The sequence below is a fragment of the Eucyclogobius newberryi genome, unplaced genomic scaffold (genome assembly GCF_026437365.1).
Source record: "Eucyclogobius newberryi isolate DKJ021-1_F unplaced genomic scaffold, fEucNew1.0.hap1 SCAF_14, whole genome shotgun sequence".
NCBI classification, from domain to species: domain Eukaryota; kingdom Metazoa; phylum Chordata; class Actinopteri; order Gobiiformes; family Gobiidae; genus Eucyclogobius; species Eucyclogobius newberryi.
The window spans coordinates 25,052,538-25,078,904 of NW_027315768.1; the positions used below are offsets into that span (position 1 = coordinate 25,052,538).

At 40.0% G+C, this 26,367-nt stretch overlaps 1 protein-coding gene across 3 annotated transcripts in view; it reads left to right on the plus strand.

Moving 5' to 3' along the window:
* Positions 1 to 26,367, plus strand: part of epha3 (eph receptor A3) — a 559,788-nt gene that overhangs the window by 97,822 nt on the left and 435,599 nt on the right. The window contains exons 16-18 of one of the 3 annotated variants that reach the window (XM_072445114.1): positions 2,327 to 2,485; positions 6,286 to 6,406; positions 9,101 to 11,533. The exons of 1 other annotated variant lie outside the window; for it this stretch is intronic. In XM_072445114.1, coding sequence (XP_072301215.1) covers positions 2,327 to 2,485; positions 6,286 to 6,367 — 241 coding nt within the window. In that variant the 3' untranslated portion in view covers positions 6,368 to 6,406; positions 9,101 to 11,533. Of the gene's footprint in view, positions 1 to 2,326; positions 2,486 to 6,285; positions 6,407 to 9,100; positions 11,534 to 26,367 lie in introns of those variants that run through there. One more of the 3 variants, XM_072445111.1, reaches the window with a different exon arrangement.

Sequence of the window (26,367 nt, forward strand, 5' to 3'; positions counted from 1 at the left end):
GCCTGAACTAGAATTTCATACCATGACCCAGTGCATTGTGGGATTCCACCTGTTGTTTTCCAGATGCCCTTGACTCCATTCTCCAAAGCACACATTGGTTGATGCTTTCCTGTCACTTCTGTTGACACACGGAGCTGCACTTCCTGTTATTCTAATGGGTTTATTTACAGGGCTAAGAATAGGATTTCCTTTGGGAGGACTGTGTGTTTTGTGTCGTCATGCCTGTTTTCACAATTCTACATCTTTGTATCCACTTATGCGTGTCATAGACTGATGTGCACATGGTGTGTTGGTTTTAGATGTTTTTTAAATGTTATAAAATTATCAATTAAAGGTGCAGAGTGTAACTTTTCTGGTGAATGATCTGATACTTCTCCAGATGTTTTTGCTTTGCTTATTAAAATTGTTTCTATTGCTCCAAACTACCTTGGAAAAACGTGCATTCTTAATGTGAGAGGGATTGCCTCGCCATAGATCTGATGCGTAAGTTGGCCCGTTGGTGTTACTAGCTTACTATATTTCTTTGGAGATAGATACGATTACTTCCATACTTCCCTCGTGTAAAACATTCCAGACAAAGCAAAAACATCATCAATATCAAGGAGAGAAGTAGTTACAAACTGCACCTTTTACATGGACATTATTGAATTAGTTTGAGTGATTTGTTCAGTTTATAAATGTAATTGTGAATGTAAAGCTCATCAGGACCACACTGAGGAGCAGATCTTGCTTTACTGGTAATTCATGGGTTTCATGCATGAGGATTCATTTCTGATTTGAAGGATTTGGCAACGATTAATCAAAATAGTACATATTTTGAATGGGAAAAGCTCCTCACAAAATCGTTCAAATCAGGAAGGAACCATTTACCTATAAACCTATAAATAGAAAACTTAACATAAATAATAACAGAATTTGAAAATGAAATGTTTGTATGGGACGGTTGATTTATTCAGCATCTGCTTATGGATGACACTTTTTATTTTTTAGGGGAGCGAGAAATGGTCCCACAACTGTCTTTGCTAATCTTTAAATATTATCAGTTCAAAACATCCCTGAAACAAGCATTTATTTTCATGTTTATTACACAGCATCACCATGAGAACTTATCATTGCAACAGCAGGTCATATACATAATGATCATAAATATTGTAGTAAAATAAAGAACAATGGATGTGTAGAAATGATCTATATTGCATAATTATAGACTCAATTCCTGTTGTTTAACCGCATTGTCTTATGGTCCCACAACTGACGCCTGTGGAGCACCAAACGTAATATAAATATAAATCCATGTATTCCCTCCTAAAGCGCCACAAAACCAAGTCCATGCAACAGAATGTCATGTCTTTTCCCTCCCCTCTCATTGTAAAACCTTGATAGAACTCTTAAACTCCAGCCTTAGCCACACAATGAAACATTAGACAGTTAAAACGGCCTTTGTTCCTCTCTCTGTAACTTCCTCTCTCGAAGTCGTGTCCCCGTGTGTGGGTTGCACCTCGGCCTCGGCGCTCTCCGGCAGTCATCAATCAGAGGCGTTCAGAGCGGCGCCCGCAGCCTTTCCCTCGCCCTTTACTGTTGACGGAGCGCTCCTAAAGCCCAACGCGGTGCATTTAATTTGATTTGATCCAATTGAAACCATCACGTCTAATCAGCTCTCATGTTGCAGTGTTGTGCCACATGCTCGCCGTACGGCAGGAAGCGGTAATGACATTAGACAGGCCCTGATACCGCTGTTGTTTGTAATCTTGTACTTAAATATGTTCCAATACATTATGGTAATTTTTCTGTGGAGGTTTGATTTCCCTCTGGTATAACGAAGCCAAAGAAAATATGCAGGTTGACTGTGCTCCGTGCATTTTATCCAAGTTATGTTACTTACTAAACAGCTGGCTTGAGTATTTCGTGTTTTATGCCGTTTATAAATGGATTTTATGACTTAGCAGGAAGGACGGGAAATTATATGTTGTTTTACTGTTGGGAAAAGTGATTGAACTCGTTTGTTGTGGTCCATTTCAGGCATAAAGTTGCTGAAATTGTCTAAATGTACATAATATATAACAAAATAAATAGGTTTCTGGGAGCTTTTTGTTACGTAAGACGATATACTAATAGTTATAGTCATGTACTAAGGAACATTTGGTTCATAAATTGTTCCTATGGGTACCACTGCATGCAAAACCTTTCAAAACTGGCTTACTCTGTGAAACATCCACCTCTCTTGTGCGTGCACACCATTTCGCTGATGAATCCAAGCGTTTATTACAGTATTTTCAGTATTTATGACGGTTAGATTGAACATACGTTGCTTTGCTCTTGTCTTCAGACCGGCCAACCTGCTGCTGGACCGGAGCAGCTCGGAGGTGCCAGTGTCCGTGGGCTCTCTGTCGGACTGGATGGACGGCATGAGGACGTTACCGTGTAAAGAAGCCTTCTCTGGGGTCAGCTACAGCTCCTGTGACACACTGGCCAAGACGTCCACGGAGTAAGAACACCTCTACACAGCAATGAGTGAAATCATCATTATTTAATTCAAATGAGTTAGCTTTATGATGGAAGTACTTTGAGTAGGCTCAGGTTGCTGTTTTAGTGTGATATGTACATTGGAAAATGTGTTATAAGTGTATTGTAATATTTTTGTGATAAGGTTTTACAATATATTACAAAAATATACTGATGCAGTGCAATATTGACTAAGGCAGTAATTTATTTTGAAAAAAACTAAATATATTGCAACAACCCAAAGTTCTCCATCTGACTGACAAGTACTGTTTATTAAAGAAAAAAAGTTAGTTTTACTCATAATTTCAATTATTTTGTGTTAATTTACTCGTGGTTTAGTCTCTGTTAAGTTTATTATTGTGAGTCATGTTTGACAAGTAATTCAGTCATTTAAGTGGCAATTTAAGTCATTTAAATATTTCTGAACGTAAATATGTTGGCAATAGTTATCGAATAATGCCTTTATATTTCTCTATTATTTGTTATACTAATTCTTACTATACCTTACTAGAAAATGATCAATACCAGAAAGCTTTACATGTTTAATTCAGGATTGCACATCTGGCTCTAAAACTGTCGTGTTTTCCAGCACAAACTTGAATCGCGTCCTGAACCAACAGCAGCAGACGCATGTGTCAAAATCAATATAAGTGCATGCAAAATTGTTTTCATTGAATTTTGAGTATCAATTGAGTCATTTCTATCTCGGTGCACAGAGCAGTGAGTAGTGTGAAGAAAAATGAAAGAACCGGCTCAAAGCTCAAAGCTTTAGTGTCACTGCGCATAAGCCACGAGTGAAAACAGCCCGGCTCCTGATGCCAAGTCCAGATTAAATCTCACTGGGAGGTCACAGTGCGCGGCTTTTGAAGTCTGTTAACCCCAATTTTATTTGATCCGAGCCGGAGTTATTTGGTCACTACACTATAAAAGATATTTACTATAGCTTTTGAAGTATATGGAATAAATATATATGGCATTGTGCAAGTCTTTGGGAAGTATGAAAGCGGCTGTTTAACTAAATGGCTTCAAGAGATGTTGTTACAAATGTATATATGGTCCATGATTTATGTATTTATTTATTTATTTTATGTATTATTTATTTATTTCATCACTAAAAAAGACAACATGAAAAATACATATTACAACCCACACAATAAAGACAAAAAAGCAACTCATTCCTGCAGCAACATCACATTTAAACATTAAATTATTGGACTAATAAATGTCAAACTAAAATATTTAACATTTAATTTCAGTATGTCTCAGCACCCTCCATTCTTAGTTCCTTGGCAGTGGTCTTTTTTTTTTTATATAATTTACTTGTATAAAAGCTATTCACAATATCACATTTCAACACATTTCAATATCAACAGTTACATTCAATTTGATTTAATTTCCTTGAACATTTTCTGATCAGTGGCTTGTCCCTTGATATCACAAGCAAAGTCTCTTTCCAGGCGTCTTTTCTGTCCCTCTTTTGTGCTCGGCCGGGCGGTCGCTGCTGCCTAATTGATGTATTGTGTATGTCTGCAAATAATTGGACATTTCTAATTATTCTGATCAAAGGAGCCTTTTTCTGCGGCTGAAACGACACGGGGAGGAGAGCAGTGGCCAGCATTAAGCCAATCAGTAATGTGTGCCAAGAATGGGAATAACAGTCCGGCAAATACAGACAGAGACAATTGTTGAGAGTCAAAAATGTCCACAAACCACCTCACAAAAGTATAAGATTATGCCATCCTCCATTCACACTGCAAGTTCCTTAATACGTTAAAATCACGTTATGAGGCATCGATTTGTGTAAAGAGTTTGATTTTACACTTGGGTTGATAGAATAGCCTCTGAAATGATGATATCCGCGTGCAGGATTATGGGATTTTGCAGGTTGTAGCTGAAGGTGACTTGTTCTGCTGCGAACACGTCCCACAGAACAAATCCCCACCGCACTGTGTCTTTGGAAAGTACACATGGGGAGGGTTTCAAGAGGACGCTACAGAAACAAAGCCATGACGTGCACAGAATGTCACATAATTGTTGTGTCTTGTTGTGTCTTGTGCCCAAACATAACAGAACAATAAGGTTCATAACGTTAATTAGAGCATTTTTGTCAAGGTAACTCAACAGTTCTGTTAAAAGACTACAATTTTATTTACTATAAGTTGTGGAAGAAAACCCATTCTCGCTCCAGCCCGAACAAAACCGTTAAGTTCCTATGTGAAAAGAATGTCTGCACTTTTAAATTGCAATCACATTTACAAGAGTTCTTGATTCTCTTCATAGGGAATGAGTGACTGTAGATGTTCTCTTGCTCCGCGCTCGCTCTAATATGCGCCGTCATCTCTGAGGAACTGGCCAATTATGTCTAATGCCATTTAGTAAAAGCATATGTTCAATCAATGAAGTGTTCCACCTAATACACGAAACAGAACGGCTTACACTGCAGAACCCAAATCTACTGAGCGTGATCAAATGCACCGGGGACAGGCTACATGCTAACCTAATCTCACCGCTGTACAGTCTCTTCTTTTGTATTGAGCTCGTTGCTAAATTGGATGAGTGCAATATCCACTTGAACACAGGAAGTATCGGGGCTTCCTCCGCTGGAACTGCAGGAGGTTTTTGGCTGGAGCGAAGCGTTGCTCAATACTTTCCGGTCTATTGATTGGTACAGTCTTAATCTAGTCCTTGATATTCAGCAGAAGGATTGCACTATGACCTCTGGCTGGATGGAGCTGACTCATCTCAACTGAAGCTTTTCATATGAGGAAAAAAAATGACAATTAATTACACTTCCTCACATTTTCCCCTTGAATAGTCTAATCTTTTAATTATCTCAAATGTTAACATGATTTTAAAGCAAGTCGGAAAAATTAAACAAACTGATAGACATTTAATCCTCTATATGATCCTTGTTGGAACCTTTTTCTCCTTCACAAGCAGCATTTCAGAGCTTTTTCCAGATTACATAGACGTTTCCCAAGTTTCTATAAAACCACCATAACGTTTGGTACCAAAATAGCTCCAGTTATCTTGGCAAAGTGCAAGCACAGAACATCAGTTAGTTGTTTGCATCTTCAGCTGCAAAAGTGATTTGGTACAATTAGAGCAGGGTTGTTGGGTCCCACAAAACGACATGTTCCGGCCCAACCGCTGCAACAATGGCTGGAAACAATGAGTCATAAGTCACATCGGACATTTGTATTCTATGGGTAAAAGATCTGCTTAATGTGCATCTGTATTACTACGACTTGGGGATAAATCTCGTCTTTGGCAGAGCACGGGGACCTAAAGTGAGGCTTGGAGAAATCGAATAGCCTTTTCGTTCTCTGTGGAATGACATTAAAACTCGATAGATATGAATTATTGCTGGATTGTGCTTTCAAAAGCCCAATAGCTATAAACAGTTCATCCATCTATACTGGAGAATGTACGGCTCCGTTTGGACAAACTCAGCATAGCCGTCGACAACAAAGCATTTAGTAAAGTTGAATTAAAATATTTACGTTGTGTTTTTTACATTATTGCATTCACGGGAGTATTTGGGTCATTTTACCTCCCTGCTCTGCTACATTTAACCCAATTCAATACGTTTTAAGCAGATCAATCAGAGTTTAAAGCAACGACAAACCACCATTTGTTACTATTGTCAGATAAGATGGAACTTTAAACTCTTGTGGTGGTCTGTAAATATCTCCTTCTTTGTGCTTCACTATTGTATATTTAACATGTTTAGAAGTCTAAAGTAAAGTGTGATTAATGTTGCCGGGTCCTGGTGTTTCTCAGTAGAGTCATTCTGACGGAGGTCCACGTCACACCGGCCACTTGTCCCGAGTGGGAGCCGTCCATGGGAATCACCACTCTCTAACAGCAGCTCCACACTGCCCCCGCAGCCTGAAAGAGGATGGTGCGTCTGCAGGAGAACCAGTGGCTCTCATTCTAGGATCTTTATGGGACAATTAAAGGGATAGAATTAGTTCATAAAAAATATGTGTAATGCTGTTTTTGAAATGATTTGGTGTCTAGAGCATTCCACCTGTTATTTTCCATTAATGTTATTGCGTCGGTGTAATCCCTCATTCGTCCAGGCGTGTTCCATAGTAGAAAAAGCTTCAGTTGTAGTCATCTGGACTCAGTTTGAAAAATTAGACGTTTCGACTCTCATCCAAGAGTCATTGTCAATAACAGAATTTAGGTCGAGAACTCCGATATTAATACTGTTCTGTGGTAAGACCCACCCATTGGGCGGAGCCTTCCTGAAGTAGAAAGAGTTGTTTGTTTCAACAGAAACTCCCCTTTGTATCTACCGAGCTAGCCTATTCAGAATCTTAATGGGCTGTTAAAACCTCTTTGTCTTAGTGAGACCCTGGCTCAACCACCCTGAGTACCTGATTAGCATCTGAATGTCCTTTACCTTTCCAGGGGTTCAGTATACCATTATAGATACCAGGAAGATTGAATCTTAGCCCTCCATTTCTGTTTAAAGAAGCTCTTTCTTTTTTAACAAAAATAGCTTCCTTGACTCCTCTTTCAAACCATCTTTTCTCCTGCTTAAAACCTTCACCTCACCGTCTTCAAACGAGTGATTAGAGGCTTCAAGATGGAGATGCACGGCACTCTGTGGTCCTGAACTTGTATTTCTTCTGTGCTGATAGAGCCTCTTGTGTAGAGGCTGTTTTGTCTCACCTATGTACCGTTCTGTTATTTATAATGGGTTACTGAACCCCTGGAAAGGTAGAGGACCAGGACAAGGACATTCAGATGCTAATCAGGTACTCAAGGTGGTTGAGCCAGGGTCTCACTAAGACAAAGAGGTTTTAACAGCCCATTAAGATTCTGAATAGGCTAGCTCGGTAGATACAAGGGGGGAGTTTCTGTTGAAACTAACAACTCTTTCTACTTCAGGAAGACTCCGCCCAATGGGTGGGTCTTACCACAGAACAGTATTAATATCGGAGTTCTCGATCTAAATTCTTTTATTGACAATGACTCTTGGATGAGAGTCGAAACGTCTAATTTTTCAAACTGAGTCCAGATGACTACAACTGAAGCTTTTTCTACTAATGTTATTGCCCCTATTTAGCAATCCAAGTACCATATTTTCTGGACTATAAGTCGCACTGGAGTATAAGTCGCACCAGCCAAAAAATGCATACAATTGAGACAAAAAAAACATATGGAGTTTGAAATGCGGTTGCAAGTGTGAAAATAACAAATAATATCACATATAAGTCCCTCCGGAGTATAAGTATAAGTATAAATATAAGTATAAGTCGCACCCCGGACAAAACTATGAAAAAAGGTGTGGCTTACAGTCCGGAAAATATGGTATAACTACTAGAAAAGACCATTTTATTACTGCATACAAAATGGCAGCAAAGAGAAAATGTACATAAGAGTTTAGTGCTTTGCCTGTCAATCACAAACGTCTTGTAAAGTTCTGTGAAACCACTCGGTCTTGGCTGGTAGGTGCAGTGCACACTTGGACGTGTTAATCATGATGAAATTAATTAAATGTCACACGGCCATTCAAGCATAATTAGTCCACTATCCCTTTAATTGGATGTTTTGAATTTGCGTTGCTCTTTTTAATTTTAATAAAGATTTGCTGTTTTGGCTGCTTAAACTTTCTGCTAGACATTTAATAAACTTTGCAATTTCTCACATGGATTATTATAAATGGGTTTGGCTAACAACAAATGTCTTTAAGTGGCTTCAGCGTGTCAATATAACACCACAACTTTGTCTGCGGCTCCACTGCTTTTACTAATACAGATATTAATACACGACAGGACTGTGTTATGGGCTACTTAATCAAATATAATGTGATTTGTTTGTTGTTTTTCCTGCTGTTTGACAAATGCCTTTGTTTAATGATGCTGACTAACTGCTGTGTGTATTTGCTGTGAGAACCAAGGGAAAAATAAGTGTTTTTCTTATTGTGATGCATGGGACTAAACAACTGTAGTGATTTAATCTTAAGTCATTACATGGACCAATGCTGCTCCTCTCCTTCTGTTCAACACTCTGTACATCTTTGACAAAGCTCAGCAGGGATGTACAGTCATAACGTTTGGCATTTGAATATCGCAAATGGAATATTTAGATGAAAATCAATGCTCAGTGGTCCACTTCAAAGCCAATTTTAGTTTATTATACCTTTATTTTACTCATAGACTTGTCAAGAGATTAAAGACAGGAGGCTAACCAGCTGTAATCATGTCAATAATAACAGTTTTATGAAGTTTTCCAAAAGAGATTTCAAATAATTGTATAGGTCCTGTAGCTTTTGATCTTTAGTATTGCTGGTTAGCCCTCTGCAAACTTTCAAACCTTTAATATTAAGTCTATGGGGGAAATAAAATGTATTAGAAGTGGACAATCACTCAACATTGTTCTTCCAAGACAATTAAACTGATAAAAATCTAAATTTACTCAATGGCAATTACAAAGAAGGCCACATTGTTACTCCATCGTTGTAAACCTGCATGTGAAGTGTGTCGAAGCAGCATTGAGAGCATACAGCATTTGTCATAATCTACTCTCTACCTCCAACTCAAAGTGATGGAGCCACTTCCTTCTTTCTTTTCTGTGTCCTCAGAGATTTGAAAAAGGTCGGCGTTACTGTGGTCGGATCGCAGAAGAAGATCGTGAGCAGCCTCAAAGCCCTCGATTCCACCACCAAGGACGGCCCGGTACCCGTTTAAGGAGAGACAAACTAACTAACTGTGGTTTCTAATCGCACTCCAGTGTATTTCGAGTGCAAATCCCCGACGTGGACAACGGGGATGACGGAAGAGTCAAGAACCTTTTGTAACCGAGAGACTTCATTTGGTCCTATAGCGAAGAGTGTCAATCGCACACTGCTTTGAAATGCCTTACCGACTAAAAACACGGAACGCCAAGGAGGTCCAAGGGATATTGTCAGGGATGCTAATGGGGACTAGCACGCTTAAAGTCCCCAACGTGGAGTTACCGGCTCGGTGAAAATACCGGGACGTCCGAAAAGGGCAGCATCTCGCGGTGGACCGTTTCTTGACTTTCGAGGCATGAGACATATCTTCCTACTACCTACATTAACTACGAAAGAACTGAGCTGGACAAGCCATTTTTGTTTTTTCCTTGTTTGGTTTTGTAGCCCTAACCCATTAGCATTCACTTAAAAGCAATAACTGTGATAATCAACCCGACCCGTTTTACTCCTCGCGTCTGTTCCCGTCATTGCTTTTCGAATTGTCCTCAAACATTTCTGTCAATACTCAGGATGTTGATGCTCTTGGTTTGTTTAAGAGGAGCTAAAAGGAGGTTAGAGAGGTGTGAATTGACAAAGCGAGTGTCATTAAACCAGCTGTCTCGAGTAGCATTGGGTTGCAAAAGTGTGTTAGTAATACAAGCTTGTTTGGACTTTCTGTGTTAGGAAAGTGTCAAGCTACAAGACCTGATCTTCTTCTTCCACGCAAACTCCATGATGGTACTTCCAGTGATGATGTGTTTTTGGATTACATTTATATATTATTAACACAAGCCATGAACATGTTTTGCTATGTCTAGAAGGGAGTTTATTCTAACCATATTTTAACTCATGATTCTTGTGTATCGCAAAAAAAATGTTGAGTGCCTCCTGCTTTTGAGTTGGACATAAATGGAAACAGAAACATTGTTTTTGTGGAAGAATTTGTGTTTTGTTCTGCCTCCGCGCAGCTCGTGTCATCGTTTTTGTCATCAAACTTGGACTGCAACGATTCTTTTCAGTGTGTCCAGGATGGGTTTTCCCAAAGGCATCCTCAATAAGAAGTGATTTTCTTTATTGTTTACATTGCCTACAAGGCCTTACTCGTACTCGTACGTCAAAGTCTGTGTTCCACACAAACTCAGTGTTTTTCAGAGAGAGGGGAGAGGTCAGCTCATTAGTTTCTTTCATTCAAGACAACAGAGCTTGAAATTAAATGACAATTGACCTCTATCTTGATAAGGCTGCTTGTACCACTAAGCCATACTATTTCTATATTTAGCTTGTTGCACAGATAATTTAATTTTCAGCAATACTTAACCAGTCCAAAAAAGTATGGTATAAACAGACTCTTTTATCTGGCTTTGTCAGAGAAATACAGTTGTTGAAAGAATTCATAATAATATATAAGTATCTTGCAGTCATCATGATATTAGAGCAGATATGGCATTACTTCTGCTGGCATTGGTACTTGTGGATGGCTGACATCTTTCCCAGCAACTATGAACCTTAAGCGAGTTCTAAACATTGGAACAAACAAACAAACAACAGTAGAACATGAATTCTATTGGGGCAGTTATTCTTTCAAACAATTGGACCTGACTTGTCCCGTTTGAAGGAGTTTCACTGCGTCCCAGGCACTCAGTCCAACACTTGAGCACTTTGAAAACAGTGGCTCCGCCTTTGGCCGGACAGACAGCGATGACAGAGGTGCTTTTGGGGGCCCAGGCCTGTGGAGTGTCTGTGGTACCTTGTCCTTCCTGTGGATGCTGCGGCTGCTGCTATGTTTTCTAATGTACATAATGTAAACCATCTAATAACAGCAACTAGCACTGCAGAGCCCGGTGTACATGGCCATCGCTCTTTGTACAAATGTTTGTATGTATAAAGGAAAGAAATTAAATCGTGCAACATTTTTAATTAAAAACAAAACTCATCTGTATTATATCTGTACTTTGAATTCTATTTGTCATTTCGATTTTTTTTTTTCTACAATAAAAAAGCAATTTTAATACATTATTATTTATTTGCTAGCATTAAAACGAAGCAATGTTGTTGTGTTTGTAGCATACAGTAAATGATGTGCTAGTGCTCTTTGTGTTTCGTTACTTTAAGAACATCCGAGAGCAATACTGTTGTTCATGTCCAAACCCATTCATTCTGTCCGGACTGACCCGCGTGTCTGTGTGAGAGTTTGTGTGCAAATGTAGATGGCCTTGTCTACTAATGTCAAATGATTTGTAGTGAAACATTTATATTTTTATAATAAATATTGGCAAAATATTTTCCAAAAATGGATGGTGACAGAGCTGTTCCTGTGTGTTTATTGGAGGAGTTGAGGAGGACAGTAGTGACAGCAGCGAGACCGGGACACGAAGAGAAGGATTAGGAGACGTCTGCTCCACACCCATAACACCATGTCCATTATGGAGGGTCCATTATGAAGGGTCCATTGTGGAGGGTCACGTTCAAACAAGTTAGTCATTTTAGATTGCATTTGGAGAACAAAACCAAAAACACACTTCTTGAAGCTTTAATGGCCAAAAATTGGTTCTTTTTTCAACTTTCTCCGATCACAAAATACATAAAATAGCAACATTTTGAATACTCGATTTTGAATTCATCATCTAAGCTATTTTTGGTTGTTTTTTTAGTTTGTTTTCTGTTGCCTTCCTTTCCGCAATTCCCCCTCACTGGCATGACCTGTTTTAATTTACTTTTCTTTTTTTTTCAGTTTTTAAGCAGAAAAGAAAAACAACAACAGAGAGATTAAAAAGAGGCAACAAAAGGTCAACAATGTATACATTTCCAAATTCCTTCCACCACAAAATAGATAAAATACACTATTAATTCTTTACATTTTGAATTTGCTATTTTGAAATGTATATTTTACCATTGGCTTTGTTCAACTTTACTTCAGCATTTCTCCTCGCTGATGAGATAATATTCCAAAGATGTTCTGATGCCTGTTGCAGTCTGTGATAGGATCTTTATGACCAATTTGTCACAGTTTATAAATTATCTACAGATCCATCAATAACCCTGGATCTTCCTGGAGAACCATGTGCTGGCCCCTTTGCCTCTATCATCAGATGGTGTATTTTACGACATGTTTTGGACACAGTATTTATAGAGAGAGTGTGAGCCAAAGCGGTAGATTCTCATATAGGTTTAACATCAAAGAAGGCTTCAGAGCATGTGCTGAAAGTCCTAACTCAGCCTCAGTCATGTGTTTGAGTGAAGGCTCTGGCACATGGTGAGATCCAGTGATAAAAGACACCACTCTCACGTGAGGGTCTCTTTGTAATGTGTGTGCGCTGTGGAGACGGGACGCAGACACAGACCCCAAACACTCGACAACTGTTTCTATGTATTATGTCACCTTTTTCCATTAAACCAACCGCAAAATCGAAATAAATGCTTTTGATGAACATGAAAATGAATGGAAAAACAGATTTAAATTGGGTCTCTCGTCCTTCACTCAATGAATTCCAGGTTGAAGTCGAAACGTCTCGTCCAGATGACTAAACCGTTGAAGCTTTTAAAGGGTTTAATAAAGTCCCTGTTATGTGGCTGGTGTGGTGAGCGTGTTTAGAAAAAATACAAATTGAATGGGTGAATGTGAAATTTTAAATGCTGAAAAACAACACTCAATAGTTAAATGTGTCTTTTTTTACAATTCAATATTTTATATTGATCAAAACCAATTTATTTAAAAACATATTTTAGAATATTGTATGTACAACTTTTAAGTTCCAGTGCTTATAAATGTGTTTGTTTATTTTTTTGTGTGTGTGTGTGTGTCTGTTCTTCCACTTCAGTTGTGCATATTTTTCTTTTTTAATGCACTTTTACTCGTCACATTGAGTGTGAAAGAACCCATTTCTAATCAAATCTCTTTTTTACATTTTTTTTTTACTTTTTAATCAAGTTTAGTTTCTGGGATTGGAATATTTGTCATGCACTTACTCCAGGTTGTCCACTGGCGCACATAAGTGGGTCCATTATTCTTGGCCGTGAGGAGCGCTGTCACCAGAAACATGTTGTAAAGCTCATTCTCCACTGCTTCTAACCACCTGTTCGCACTTGATGCCTTGCTTTTCTCATTATCGTCCTCCTTCAGGTGGAACCGAATGATTATTTTCTTTAAAACATGAAAAGCGCACATCAGACCTGCCAAACGACATGATGAATGCTGCCGCTTCATCTTCACATCCAAACAATACCATCGCCTCTTCCACCGATCGCTTTCCCGCACACCTGCTTTTCACGCCCGTTTGTCGCGTCTGATCTCTGAATCTCGCGTTATCCCCACAATCCGAGAGGTTTGGAGGTGAAAGTGAAATGTGGGAGGAGTAGGTGGGAGACTGTGTTCATTGTTTCTTGACGGGGGAAACGTCCCGTGTTCTCTTTGTGTGCACATCTGCATGGGAACATCTGGAGAGTGTCAGCCTTTCAACATGAAGGAGCGCGCCTGTCACTCTTCCCCTCTCTCCCTCGCTACATATTCTTTTCCTCTCATGTTTTCCTCTCTTTCTCTCTCTCTCTCACACACACACACACACACACACACCTTCTCTTTTTCTGTCTGACTCTCTCTCGCTCTCTCTGGTTCTCTCTTCATCTCTGACTCCCTCTTTCTCATCCCATCTGTCTCTCTCTTTCTCTCTCTACCTCTCTACATATTCTTTTCCTCTTATGTTTTCCTCTCTTTCTCTCTCTCTCTCTCTCACACTTGTCCCCCTTCTTTTTTTCTTGCTTTCTTTTTCTGTCTGACTCTCTCTCTCTCTCGCTTCTCTCTTCATCTCTGACTCTCTCTTTCTCATCCCCATCTGTCTCTCTCTTTCTCTCTCTCCCCGCTGCCTCTTCCTTTTCTCTCTCTCTCTCATCCTCCCTTCCATCTCGTCATTTATGCTTTCCCTCTCTGACCGGCTTTGTATAACTCTTTCTCTATCTCCCTGTGTCTCTTCCTCTCTCTCTTTTCTGCTTCTCTCTTCCCAAGTGCCTCACCCCTTTCTCTCTTTTTCCCTCTCTACACCTCCCACACCCTGTATCTCCCTTTCTCTCTCTGCCTCTCCAACCATCTCTCTCTCCCACCTCTATAGCTCTCTTCATCTCTCTTTGCACCCTGTTTCCATCTTTCATCCCATCCCTCTCTATCGTTCTCTCTCTCTCTCCTTCTGCCTCTCCCTTTTCTCCACTTCTCCTCTGTGTCTTTATTTGGTCTTTCTCCCTCTGTATGACTCTTTTTATCTCTTCCTCCACTTCTCTCTCTATCACTCTCTTCATCTCTCTTTTTTCCTCTCCCTCCCCTGTTTCTCACTTACCCCCTCTCTCCGCCTCTATATCATCCCTCTCTCCCGACTCTATCTGCCAACATCTCTCTTTGCTTCTCTCTCCATCTTTCATCCCATATGTTTCTCTTTTTCTCTCAGCCCCCGCTGCCTCTCCTTTTCTCTACCTCTCATCTTTCTTTTGTCTCTTTATTTGGTCCTTCTCTCTCTCTGTCCTTCTGTATGACTTTCACTCTCTGTCTCTCTCTCCCTTTCTTTCTCCTCTCTGATCCTGTGTCTTTCACTTCATCCCCAGCTGCTTTCCTCCTTTCTCTGTTTACCTCTATTCCTCTTTCTCTCTCCATCTCCTTTCACGCCGTCTCTCTCTCTCTTTCTCCCTCTCTCTCTCTTTCAGGCTTTCTCTCTGTCTCTGTCTCTTTCTCTCTGTCCCACGTTGACACATCTCATTTCCACAGAGCAACAGCAATGAGACTGAACATGGGACTTCCACTTTGGAAGCAGACGACAAATGGACTTTAACCAGCCGTAATCAGAAACAAAGTGAGCGGTCAAAGAGCCAGGAGGGATGGGCTGCAGCCGGGGATTTGTGAAGGAGCTGGAGCACAGATGTGCAAAGAGCTTTTTCTGGTTTCTTTCACAGATTTGCCATTTTTTTTAAACTTTCATTTTAGCGTCAGGAAGAGTGGGTTGAGTTAATTTGGAAACATGGATCATAGCCTTGGATTTACTCTTTGTAAATGAGTGTTTCAAAAGCATAATCTGTTTTAATGCAATACAAATGGTATTCACCGCTCATTGATCTAGTCCTCTCGATGTTGCTTTGATAAGACTGTATTTGTTTTTGCAAATGAAGGTGCTGTACCTGATTTTTAGTCAAGTCAAACTTCATTAGCACCTTTAAAAACAACCATAGTCGCCCAAAGTGGTAACCAACATGAACAAGGAACATTACCAACAAATATGCTTTATCATTGTATTTTTATAACATCGTAATTATTCACCACATGAGCACTTTTCACTATTTTCATTGGCCAAAGCGGAGTTTTGTCGTCACTGTAAAGCTTGTTAACAGGGCACTTCCTGGTTCTCGAGAATTAAACCCTTTATTATTAGAAGCAGAGCGCCGCTTTTACACTTTATCTGCAAAATGTGCTCAACTTCATGGATAAATTGGATGCAGCCCTTTTAACTCTTCCATTGTTTGGACAAAAAAATACAAAACAGATATTTCCAAGGACACAAAAGCAAAAACATTAAAACGACAGCCAAGAATGATGTGACTCTATGCTTCAAAAAGGAGCAAAATCGCCTCTTAATTCACCTAAATCAGACAAACAAAACATTACCGTGATGCGTTTGATTTAATACATGATCATATTTCCACTTCACAGTTTAAAACTCTGACTGAAGAAAGCGCAGACTTTTCACACATGTAAAATCCCTCCTGCCGCTTCTATTTGGTTCTTTGATTTCTGCTAAATAAAAGAGCAGGCTCCAGCTGTGTGCAGCTGTTTCCCAGGCCTGCCGCCATCTTGCATTCTCCTAGAGCCCTGTTTAGTTTCCCCCACGGCATGCTGGGAGGATGACTTCCCCATAAAGCGACTTCCTGGGTTCAAAGATCATTAATAAAAGACAAGGATATGGTGTGTTAATTACCGTCGCACTGTTTATCTGTCTCCAAACAAGAGCGATGGTGTTTGCGCTATATTTGAGGAACACACGAGGCGCGCTCACAGAGAAGATCCTTCACCGCGGGGAGCACTAAGCTGTCATAATACTGTCTCTGCCACACTCATGGACCCTGTTGTACTTGGCTTTCACTCGGCAGTAAAGGCGCTGCTTCAAAAACTCCCGTGTCCCACTGTTCCAATAAATCCAGTCAGACATGATTGATATGAACGATTTCTCAAATAAACCAAATTCATTCAGTTGGCAGGAAGATTTCAAATTCTGTTTATCCTGCAATTTCGAAAGAGAAAGGATAGCGGAAAGCAGTAGCATCAGAGAAATAGCACTCAAAAGGAATATTCAATAAAAAATGTTCACATAATATTATTCAGTGGGTATGAATAATGAACGCACACACAAAATCTATTCATGTAAATTGTGTAAATAAATGTTGGGGCTTCAAAACTGTTGGCTTTCATTCTCTTTGTTGAGGTTATTTCTATATAAAATGTTTCAACACATGTCGGTATACAAAATACTGCAATAAAACGATAAAATAACTAAGTAAAAGCCCAATGTAAAGCTGTTTTAGATTGACACTCTTGATCCAGACGAGGACCGACACTTGAGACCACTTTAACTTTCATTTCCCCCATTTACATAAGACAGATGTATTTTTCAAACCCATTTTTCACCAAACGACTTCTGTATTGTGTCATTACGTTTCCCTGCAGCCTTTAGCGAACGCCCTGGCTCCGGGCCCATTGAGCTATAAAGGCGATCGGGCCGAGTGTAACGCTAGCTGCTATGAGACTATTAGCCCTCGGTGTTAATAGGAGCGTCCTGTAGCGCGGCGCTGTGCATGAAACCCATCTACACCTCTGTCCGGAGCGAGGAGAATCGATTGACCGAGCGGCTGAGTGATGTGATGGACCACTGGCACGCTGATGTCATCACTTTGTCATGTCCCGCCTCCTCCCCTCCCTCTCCATCGCTCTCGCTTCCTCCTCCTTCAACTCGACTCTTCTCGCCGCCGTTCAGTTCATTTTCTCCCTCTTTCATCTCTTCTTCTGGAGTGCGATTCAACACTTGGGCAACATCCAAAATTAAACACTTGCCCTTATTGAAATTGAATGAAGTAGCCTACATCAAAGACCAGACGTTTTTTTTTACAACTTAGAGAATCTTTTAATAAAATGCATCGATTCCATCACAGTGAATGTCGTAGAGTAAATTGAAGGAGCGTGAGAGTTGAAAGAAGAGGCATGAGGCTTCGGTTATGTACGTTTACCATCGGGATCCGGAGACATGAACCCTTAGACATTGCGATGGTATGTGCATTCCTGTCTAGTGCGGTCCAGTCTGACTGCGCTTCAGTTAAAGGAGTAAGAATGAACCTCTGATGACAAGAGCTGAGGCTGCGGTGTTTGACTGGGACGGGACATCAATCATTATAAAATCAATCAATCATATCTCGACTTCAGTCTTTTAAATGATGTCATGAAGTGTCCAATCCTAAATGTGTTAATAAGTAGTTACTGCAAGAACGACCGTAACTACCACTGAAAGATCGTATAAGATAAGATAAAGCCTTTGTCCACACAATGGGGAAATTCCAGTGTTGCAACACAAAGTAACTACAGAAGTAAACAACAAAGAGCAGATAAGTTATAGATAGCTTAAAACAACACTTTAATTTGAAAAGCTCTTATAAAAAACTCTTATAAAAAACCTCTTATATTCTTAATAAAAAGTAAAAATATAAAAAAATAGTAACAAAAGTCTCTTATATGGACGGAGAATATTGCACCAATATGATTGACATTATGTCAGTAATGTATTGCACATGATTATGTCAGTATTGCACATGATTAAGTCAGTATTGCACATGATTAAGTCAGTATTGCACATGATTGAGTCAGTATTGCACATGATTAAAGGTGCCATAACATGCTTTTTTCACGTTTCGTGGTCTATCCTAAGTGTATAATTGATAATAATAAGGGTTGTGCAACACCCTTAACATAATAGTTAAGAAATATCACCCAGACCTTGGACCCCCTCACCAACCTGGAAATGCAGACGGCTTGGTTTGATATTCGCCCCCACCCTTGTGAAGAGAGATCTGGCTCCCCCGCCCAACCCGTGACGTAGTCTCAGAGCGCGTGTGTGCCCCGCCCACCCGTGACGTAGCCCCACAGCTGTCTGCTCCGCCGTGCGCCGCTCCTGCCGCGCGAGTGAGTGAGAAACGATAGAACTTCAGATCAACACTACTTTGAGCTGAAATAAATCTGGTGTTTATTCTACACCGTGCGCAGAACAGATATATCTATATATATATATATATATATATATATATATATATATATATATATATATATATATATATATATACAGGCGGGAGGGGGGTGGAGAGGGGGGAGGGGGGATGATGACGCGTGCTTGCCCTTATGACGCGGTCCTGTGAACACCGCCCGTCAGTTTGGAGATTGGAGGAAAGGAGATAGTCTGTGATATAGCTAAACACTGCGGGACTCAATCAAAAAAACACTCTGGACATATATGAAGCACAAATAGCAATGCAAGAAGGTTAAAAGCTCTGAAAAGTCGATTTTGCATGTTATGGGACCTTTAAGTCAGTATTGCACATGATTATGTCAGTATTGCACATGATTGAGTCAGTATTACACATGATTATGTCAGTATTGCACATGATTAAGTCAGTATTGCACATGATTAAGTCAGTAATGTATTGCACATGATTATGTCAGTATTGCACATGATTGAGTTAGTATTGCACATGATTGAGTCAGTATTGCACATGATTATGTCAGTATTGCACATGATTAAGTCAGTATTGCACATGATTAAGTCAGTAATGTATTGCACATGATTATGTCAGTATTGCACATGATTGAGTTAGTATTGCACATGATTGAGTCAGTATTGCACATGATTATGTCAGTATTGCACATGATTAAGTCAGTATTGCACATGATTTATAAGATCTATGTTATAGTCACTAATTAATTCATTAACTAAGAGCGATTTGGAGGAAATTGCTCTAATGTTTAGCAGTCCACATTTTACGTGTTTATTCATTTGTGTATTTGTGTCATTTGTGATTGTTATTTTCCTTAAGTTATTTTGTCTGACGCCTGAAATATTTTTTCTGAGATGTGACTTTTTGTCATTATTTGTACGAGGAACACGAGGGACACGAGGGACACGAGGGACACACACAGTCTCTATCTGTCTTGAATCTGAACACTTCACAGGTAACAGAACGGGCGAGAGTTCAGCGACAGAGGAGCGTCTTGAACTGCTGCTCTGCACCTGGGGCTCATCCCTAGATGGTCACTTAACACGACTAAGACTATCGGTCAAATTCCGAACTAATAGGGATGTACCCTCCGAAGTCGGATGGATGCCATCCCTGCGTATGAGCCCGGGCTTTCCCCAAAACGCACTCCAGTTATCAATAAAGACAACGTTGTTTTGAGGGCACCATCTGGATAACCAGTTGTTGAATGCTGAGAGACGGCTGTACAATTCAGCATTGATCCGATTGGGCAGGGGACCAGAAAATATTACAGTGTCCGACATCGACTTCGCTAGGTCACACACCGCGGCTACTTGAACTTTGAGCACCTCTGATTGTCTCCGCCGGACGTCGTTACCGCCTGCGTGAACCACGACTCGCCGGAAACGGGTCCTACTCCGCTTTAAGATCCTAAGGTTTCCTTCGATGTCACCCATTCTGGCCCCCGGGTAACACCTAACGCTAGCAGCTGGCAGCTTCACGTCTCTAACAATAGAACTCCCGATTACAAGAGTTTCTCTCGTGTGTTCAGCGGGCGTGTGATCGCTGAGGGGAGAAAACCTATTATAGACGTGAAGCTCACGGCGCTCTGAGGTTCGGCGTTTAGCGCCTTGTCCCCTCCGAACTGTCACAAAATGGTCCCTATTCTGTTCCTGGTCTAGTCCCGGCTGCACGGGAGACGCTGAGGGGCTGAGCTCGGCCTTACTGCTACTGCTAATGCTAATGCTACGCCCTGCAGCGCGGTCCGGTAGCCCTCGCGCTAAAACCGAACTATAACTGGACTTAAGCTCCTCTAAACAGCGGATCCGCGCTTCTAACTCCGTAACCCTGGCCTCCAAAACTACCACTACACTGCACTTCACGCACCTATCATCAGAGAAGGAGCCAGGGTTCTGACTCGACATTTGACAGCTCAAACAGGTAAAGGTAGATCCAGCCATGACGCTAGCGGCTAGGCTACGCTAGGCTAGTTCAGGCTGGAGCTAGAAAGTGAGGAGGGCTTTTTAATCCACGAAATACTGAAAAGCGAGCGGCTTGAGGCTCCGGATTGTTTGCGGAGAAATCAAACGTTCACTTTCGTGTATATGATGCGTAAATAGTGTGTATAATTCGTGGATTAATCGGTAAAAGGCTCTAAGAACGAACAGCTCTGAAAACGCGACACACTCACCGGAAATGACGTCACCGGATATCCCTATCTATCTATCTATCTATCTATCTATATATATATATATATATATATATATATATATATATATAGATATATATATATATATATATATATCTATATATATATATATATATATATATATATATATATATATATATATATATATATATATATAAAAGTCTTATGTCCATCGCGCTCTTATTTCCTGGTTTTTCGGTATCGGATAGAACTTCTCTCCGTTTATTGTCCCGGTTGCTGCATCAACTGCCACATAAACCTTCACCATTGTGATAATAGTAAAGAGTGCGATATCATTAATGAAGTTTTGGGCCTCTTTGAGCCGTGTTTCCTCGTAAATCGAAGCAGAAAAACTCGGGGCTTGTATGGGGAGACGAGCCTGCAGCAGCGCGGAGCCGGGGGGAAGGGGGCGGGAGGCGGCAGGCGGGAGGGGGGTGGAGAGGGGGGAGGGGGGATGATGACGTGTGCTTGCCCTTATGACGCGGTCCTGTGAACACCGCCCGTCAGTTTGGAGATTGGAGGAAAGGAGTCAGTTTGGAGATTGGAGGAAAGGAGATAGTCTGTAATATAGCTAAACACTGCGGGAATCAATCAAAAAAACACTCTGGACATATATGAAGCACAAATAGCAATGTAAGAAGGTTAAAAGCTCTGAAAAGTCGATTTTGCATGTTATGGGACCTTTAAGTCAGTATTGCACATGATTATGTCAGTATTACACATGATTATGTCAGTATTGCACATGATTAAGTCAGTATTGCACATGATTAAGTCAGTATTGCACATGATTAAGTCAGTATTGCACATGATTAAGTCAGTATTGCACATGATTAAGTCAGTAATGTATTGCACATGATTATGTCAGTATTGCACATGATTATGTCAGTATTGCACATGATTGAGTCAGTATTGCACATGATTGAGTCAGTATTGCACATGATTAAGTCAGTATTGCACATGATTAAGTCAGTAATGTATTGCACATGATTATGTCAGTATTGCACATGATTATGTCAGTATTGCACATGATTGAGTCAGTATTGCACATGATTGAGTCAGTATTGCACATGATTATGTCAGTATTGCACATGATTATGTCAGTATTGCACATGATTAAGTCAGTATTGCACATGATTAAGTCAGTATTGCACATGATTAAGTCAGTATTACACATGAATATGTCAGTATTGCACATGATTAAGTCAGTATTGCACATGATTAAGTCAGTATTACACATGATTATGTCAGTATTGCACATGATTATGTCAGTATTGCACATGATTAAGTCAGTAATGTATTGCACATGATTATGTCAGTATTGCACATGATTGAGTTAGTATTGCACATGATTGAGTCAGTATTGCACATGATTGAGTCAGTATTACACATGATTATGTCAGTATTGCACATGATTAAGTCAGTATTGCACATGATTAAGTCAGTAATATATTGCACATGATTATGTCAGTATTGCACATGATTGAGTTAGTATTGCACATGATTGAGTCAGTATTGCACATGATTAAGTCAGTATTGCACATGATTATGTCAGTATTGCACATGATTGAGTCAGTATTGCACATGATTGAGTCAGTATTGCACATGATTAAGTCAGTATTGCACATGATTAAGTCAGTATTGCACATGATTATGTCAGTATTACACATGATTAAGTCAGTATTACACATGAATATGTCAGTATTGCACATGATTAAGTCAGTATTGCACATGATTAAGTCAGTATTACACATGATTAAGTCAGTATTACACATGAATATGTCAGTATTGCACATGATTAAGTCAGTATTGCACATGATTAAGTCAGTATTGCACATGATTGAGTCAGTATTGCACATGATTAAGTCAGTATTGCACATGATTAAGTCAGTATTGCACATGATTGAGTCAGTATTGCACATGATTATGTCAGTATTGCAGTTACCAGCACAAGAAGTATCGAGTCCATTTGAAAGGGTTACTGTACGATAGTTATAATTTACTTTCATCGTTTACTTGTCACATGTAAAAACTAGAAAACAAATATATTATGAATTTGAATATTTATTTATTTATTTTATTCTGTGTATTGCACTAAAAATAAATTATTAATTATCTCAAAAGTAGCAATCTAAGGAGACATTTTGTATTTCACAAACCTGGATAAATGTTAATAGCTTCAAGAAAGTTTAAAACTAATTAGTTATTAAGAGAAATAAAGGCATTCACACTTTCTTTGTTCTGTCTTTATTTGGCCCAAAACTGATCCCATTTTAGTCCTGATATAGATTTAGTTTGGTCCTGTTCTAGTTCTTGTTTAGTCCTGATCTAGTCCAGGTTTAGTTTCTAGTTCCTGTCCCAGTTTTGCTGTGGTGCAAGTGTGTTCTCGCACCAATGACCCTCTTTTTCTACACTTGTGAAGGCACTAAATGAAAAAGTCCCACTACATAAATTCTATTGCATTTCCTCTCGGACAGAATATACCTCTTCAGCACCGCACAACGTGATAAATGGCCTCACGCACCTGAAACAGTAGCGCCACACTTGGGTTGAGCACTTTTCTCTCTCAGAAGTTCTTCCCTCCGACTCCTCCTGCTCCTTATCGTGGTACGCTCCTCATATTAAAGCCATACATCACCGGAATCAAACCCGAGCGCGCCGCTGATTTAGTGCCAGGTTTGGTCCATGTCTGTGAGTTTTATGATTGGGGTCAGAGTTCACGGGCACTGGGATACACTTCTGACAGGGTCCCGCCTCGACTACTGGTGTTTCAGGCCTTTTTCACAGCTCCTCTCCGCGGCTGACCTCAGAGGATTGTAAGGCCAGATGTCAGTGCCACTTCAGGCCGGAGCAGCTGAGGTGGTGCCACTGTGAAGGCTGCTGCTGACCAACAACATGCTTTTAGAACGCTTTCAAGTGCACTGACTTTTGGTCTTCACTTTTGTTTCCCATTTGGAGTTGCCGCTACAACTATTCCCAACTTTTTGGTCGAATGTTTAGATATTCTGATTTGTCAAAAAAACTGAACAGAAGCAAATATTCATTCATTTTCTACCGCTTTTTCCCTGGAGGTCACGGGTGACTGGAGCTTATCCCAGTGACTTTGGGCTTTAGGCGGGGTACACTCTCTCACTGACTCAGAGGCAAATAGTTAAAGCTTTTTTTTTTTTAGCTTATCGACTATTGGTTGCTCTTGATATAAAAAACGTCTTTGGCTATGAAAAAATCCAATCTAAAAACCGCATACTTTTTTGTAAATATTTATTGTGCTTTTGTCAAATGGTGTGTGTCTTTATGAATAGGACTTCACATTCTGTCCTATTTCAAAAATATTTGACAAAAAGAAGGTGCCATTGATTTGCCAAGTGTTCCACAGTAACTGACATACTGCTTTTATTCAATTACATATGTTTTAATTGATACAAATGCATTGGAAAAACCAACTGTGAGTGAGGTCACCACCCCACAAATCTCCATCTGTGTCTGTGGAGATAGATACATTTAATCGATGCCTCACTGTGGAACATTCCAGCCAAATAAATTACATTTCCATAGTGAAAAGCAGGTGGCAGACCATCCATCAGAAAAGGTACATATGCACCTTTAAGAAGATAAATTGCTGATTTGGCTGCTGCTGGAAACCTCCTCACATTCTTTTTCACTTTTCAACATGATACTGAGCCAGGAACTAAACAGTTCTCACTGGGGTCATGTTCAAATGTGTTTATAGACTGTGCGAGTCCTCACTGTGTCTGAATCTAAATCATCATTAGTAAGGCTGGCTGCTACCAACCAAAAAGTAAACCTGCACTTTTGACTAAACTATACAAAATCTAAGTATAATTTGTATAACGTGTGTGAGTTTCACATCGTTTTTCTCCCGTAAAGCTTGACATTGTTCAGTTTGAAGTTTGAGGTGCTGCGCTGCCCCTCCCTCTGAGCCACTGTTACTGTACACACATGAGCAGACTTAAAGCTATTTATTTCTGTGTTAATTCTGCCTGACATTTACAATTACCGCAGCGTTTGTGTGCAGCGGGCCCTGCTTTAATAGGCCTGTTGACTGTCAAACTTGGTTAAGTCTCTTCTGATCTGGGCTCTCCTCTCTCAGGGACTCTTGTTTGTGTGGCTGTGAGTGCGCTGGTCTCAGATCATGGGTTTATACTCTAAATTAATGTGATGTAACATTCTGGGAGCTGGATGTCAACAATCTGAGCTTAACTTTGACTGTCGGAAACTTTTGTAGAGTGGGTTTAAGAAAAAAGAGGTGGATGTCTTCATGCTGTGGAATCTATGAGAATATCCCCTGCATTTTGGTATTAACGATCGATGAAAGAAAAAGCTTTTGTCTGTGTTTGGGACATTTCAGCACACTTTTTAGAGCCAAAACTATCAGTGAGCTCAAAAAAACAAATTTCACTGCATTAAAAACAAGAAGACTTATTGTATCTACACAAATCCATAAGATAAATATCAAAATTCAAGCATTTTTATTTTAAAGATTGTATTATGTTGATGTCTTTTCTCGTGCACGTACAATTCGTTTGCAATTTCATCTTATCAAGGCTCAAAATTCAATTCCAATCATACACATGACACGGAAAGACAAAATCAACTCAAGTCTAATCCATGCAACCTAAAAAAAACATTATCTTTTAACAGATCATCTTTCAAAATAGCCCTCAGTCCTTCCAGTTCTGTTACTTTTATTGAAACACAGAGGTAGTTCTGGCTAATAGAGGACATTAAAGGGACAGAAGACAGACACACAGACTTGCGGGGACAGTCAGACATGTCCAAATCGATTGTGTAAAATGACACTTAGCCCTAATGGAGACATGATGTTGTTAATGCAGCGTGTGAGTGGTCCGCTGCATGGACAAGTCAACATTCAGGGAAATAAAAGCCCCTTTTTGCTGTATTGATCACATGACTGACCACATGTGCTGCACTGGGAGACATCCACACACGGTTTGAGTTACAATATGCTGCCATGCTTCAGATAAGGAACCGCACTCTTGTTTATGAAAATATCTCAAAGTATTTCAATATAACCTGCAGATATTAAATGCATCTTTTGAATCTTTTTGAATATTTTGAATTAAATTAAAAACTATTACGTTTTAACGAAAATTGCTAAATTCTTCAACTTTCACCGTCACTTTCCTGATATAAATACATAGATTAGCTTTTTGGCTAATTTGTTTTTAGTATTGGGTGATCACAATGTTCTCCTTGGCCAGTGAGGAATATATAATTTGTGTGAAAAGTGAAAGCTAGATGATGTGTCTTGAGAGATTAGTGCTGAAACTACGCACGGTTTGTATGAATTGGATTATTTCATAGGATTAGAGGGAAAAAGTGCTTGGATTCAAAAGAGCATGACATGTTAACTAGAGAAAATGACTGTAGAATTGTTGACAGTAGATTGTATTTCCTCTCTTCTCCTGATGCTTGGCAGATGAGCCTCCCCCGCCCCTTTCCCCCCATAACAGAGGAACAGCGAGGCTATCAGAGCACTGCAGATGTGATGGTCCACTAGCACCTCAGCCTCAACCCTCGGAAAAACTGAGAGCAGATCCCAGTAAAAGTCCAGTCCCGATCCAGTCCAATCCACACAAAACCTTCAAATCCTCTTTTCTCTTCTCTGCACGGTGGGGAGAGGCAT